This window comes from Aspergillus caelatus (assembly GCF_009193585.1).
Source record: "Aspergillus caelatus strain CBS 763.97 unplaced genomic scaffold BDV27scaffold_522, whole genome shotgun sequence".
NCBI classification, from domain to species: domain Eukaryota; kingdom Fungi; phylum Ascomycota; class Eurotiomycetes; order Eurotiales; family Aspergillaceae; genus Aspergillus; species Aspergillus caelatus.
The window spans coordinates 1-2,665 of record NW_022475785.1 but is presented as its reverse complement, the minus strand read 5'-3'; the positions used below and the strand labels follow the sequence as shown (position 1 = coordinate 2,665).

The 2,665-nt window shown below is 45.4% G+C and overlaps 1 protein-coding gene across 1 annotated transcript; it reads left to right on the top strand.

Moving 5' to 3' along the window:
• The first annotated feature begins 712 nt into the window (after window positions 1-712).
• Window positions 713-2,192, top strand: BDV27DRAFT_139738 (putative nucleoside-diphosphate-sugar epimerase). Its single transcript, XM_032069513.1, has 3 exons — window positions 713-975; window positions 1,043-1,248; window positions 1,324-2,192. The coding sequence occupies exons 1-3, from the start codon at window positions 953-955 to the stop codon at window positions 2,121-2,123; spliced, it is 1,029 nt and encodes a 342-aa protein (XP_031920303.1). The 5' UTR covers window positions 713-952; the 3' UTR covers window positions 2,124-2,192.
• The last annotated feature ends 473 nt before the right edge of the window (window positions 2,193-2,665 follow it).

Sequence of the window (2,665 nt, the reverse complement as noted above, 5' to 3'; positions counted from 1 at the left end):
AGCTGTGACAGTCTTTTGCGAGATTCAAAAGAGAGCGAGCCTTAGTGCAATTCTACAACACGTTATCTCGCAGCTATAGTCAGACTCCTGTTGCTAACCTACTAGGGGTGAGGATAAGCTTCTATACTGTCTTAGTAGGGCTGGGAGATGTAAGCGCTAATGGCCGTGGTTTTAGTCATATTTCTTGAAATCGAATGCCTTCATATTGTTTGTTATAATGATAGCGCTATCGAATCAGATTCACTACCTAGGATTATGGAACATGATTCAAAACGAAATAGAACCCTCGAGCCCCATAAAATGACATATATTCACTGACTATATTGTGGTGGAGTAGGTAAGTGACAAGATGTCATCTTATATTTATATTATTCGAATCCTAGGATATAGAGGATCACAATCTCATTTCAATTGTTAAAGGGTTACTCTCTTCTTATAGCTGACTAAACTTTGTACAGTTTAGTGTTGCAGTCTCTAAAGGACACTCTTGCCTTATATATGGGAACTCAGGTTTGAATGAAGATCGGAAGCCTGCCTAGTTTCACACGCATTGATTATGATCATGAACACGTAGGTATACTGTGTTGTTGGAACATCGTATTTATACTTAGATGCACGATTCCCGAAGTGGTAGTGAATGCCGAATCGACCTTCCTTTACTTTTCCCGAACTCCATGTGGAACTTTGTCGTAGTCCAAGTTTGGGTCCATGACCTCAAATCCCCATTTCAACCCCACCCTGGCACCCTGCGCTTAATTCTGATTGTACGTCTTGAACCCTGTGGATCCATCATTCCACTTTTTTGATTTCAAAGCATCCCGACAGCTTGAGCTGTAGTTATTACGTATTGTTAGCAAAGCTATAAAAACCTCAAGATGCCCCTCCTTGTTACCCCTCATTGTATTGACCTCGTTTGAAAGCTTGTGAGCAACACTTACGTACCTTTAAGAGAATGGCTCCCCCTAAGGTCTTCCTGTAGGTAAATTTATCTCCAGTAACTAGCATCAAATCGATTGCTAACGTGTGTCTAATTTGTCTCTAGCACCGGTGCCACCGGTTACATCGGCGGAGATGTCTTTTACGCCGTGCACCAAGCACACCCCGACTGGAAATACTCCCTTTTGGTTCGGAGCAAGGACAAGGCAGCCCAGGTTACTAGCAAATACCCCAATGTGAGGATCGTGCTGGGAGATCTTGACTCGTCCGACATTATTGAGGAGGAGGTCAAGAACGCCGATATCGTACTCCGTGAGTACCTATCTATACAATTTTCGGCATTAAATGCGTTGTGTGCGACCTTGTGTAACTAACAGTGCCACTTAGATTGTGCCGACTGTGACCATGTAGCGTCGGCCGAGGCAATCGCAAAGGGTGCCGCCCACCACACTTCTGAGAAGCCGGTGTGGGTGATCCACACCTCTGGCACTGGAATTCTGACTGTTGAGGATTTCCGCACCAACACCTGGGGCTTTTACCGTTCTAAGGAGCACAACGACTGGGAAGGCGTTGATGAACTCCTTAACCTCCCCGACGACTCTTTCCACCGCAATGTTGACAAGATCATCATCGAGGCTAGCCAGCGGAACCCCGAAAGTGTGAAGACCGCCATCGTCTGCCCTCCCACTATCTACGGTCCCGGCCGTGGACCGGGCAACCAGAAGAGCGTTCAGGCATACTGGCTTGCCGCTGCTGTGTTGAAGAGAAAGAAGGGATTCTTGGTTGGCGAAGGCAAGAACATCTGGCATCAGGTCCACGTCCAGGACCTCAGTGACGTATATGGTGCTTTGGCAGACGCTGCCGCCGCCGGTGGTGGAAAGGCCACCTGGAACGATAAGGGCTACTATCTTGCCGAGAACGGACAATTTGTCTGGGGCGACATCCAGCGTGAAGTGGCTAGAGTCGCCTATGAGAAGAAGCTGATTCCATCTCCTGATGTTGAATCTCTGTCGGATGCGCAAGTCTCAGAGCTGAATGAGTTCGGGCTGTATGCTTGGGGAAGCAGCTCTAGAGGCCATGCACTCCGTGCCAGAAAGTTGTTTGGATGGTCCCCGAGCAAGCCTAGTCTGAAGGAGCTTATTCCTGAGATCGTGGACATTGAGGCTAAGAACTTGGGTTTGCTGTAGAGCACGGCGCAAGATTGTAATGTTACTAGCGTATAATGATGGAATGAATTCACTAACGATTCCCGGGTGCATATGTACTATGTTTCCTGCATGCTTGCATATTTGTTTAATGTATTGTAGATAAATCAACTCTGGCCATAGATAAAAAGACTCCCTGACATCACTGAGAGGTCATGGCTCCTTGAATGCTCAAGCAGGAGTTACATTGCTTTGGTGAAGCTTTTATATCAGATACATGGAAGACCATTGTTCAAACACTCATGGCTGTTACAGTGGTGTCTCTTAGAATGTTCAGTTGAGACTGTGAAATAGCATTCTAAGTTATATATAATCAACAAGTACATCATTCCGCGAGTCATTACTAGACACTGATATGCAGATAGATAGTTCGTTATCTTGAGTAAGTAGAAATTCCAGATTCCTCGAATCACTAGATTGCAACATATCATAGAAAGTATTGCCTCTTCCTCTTTTTCCTTTTTCCTTTTTTCTTTTTTTTTTTTTTTTTTTTCTCTTCTTTTTTACTTTCCCTCGCCCGGACA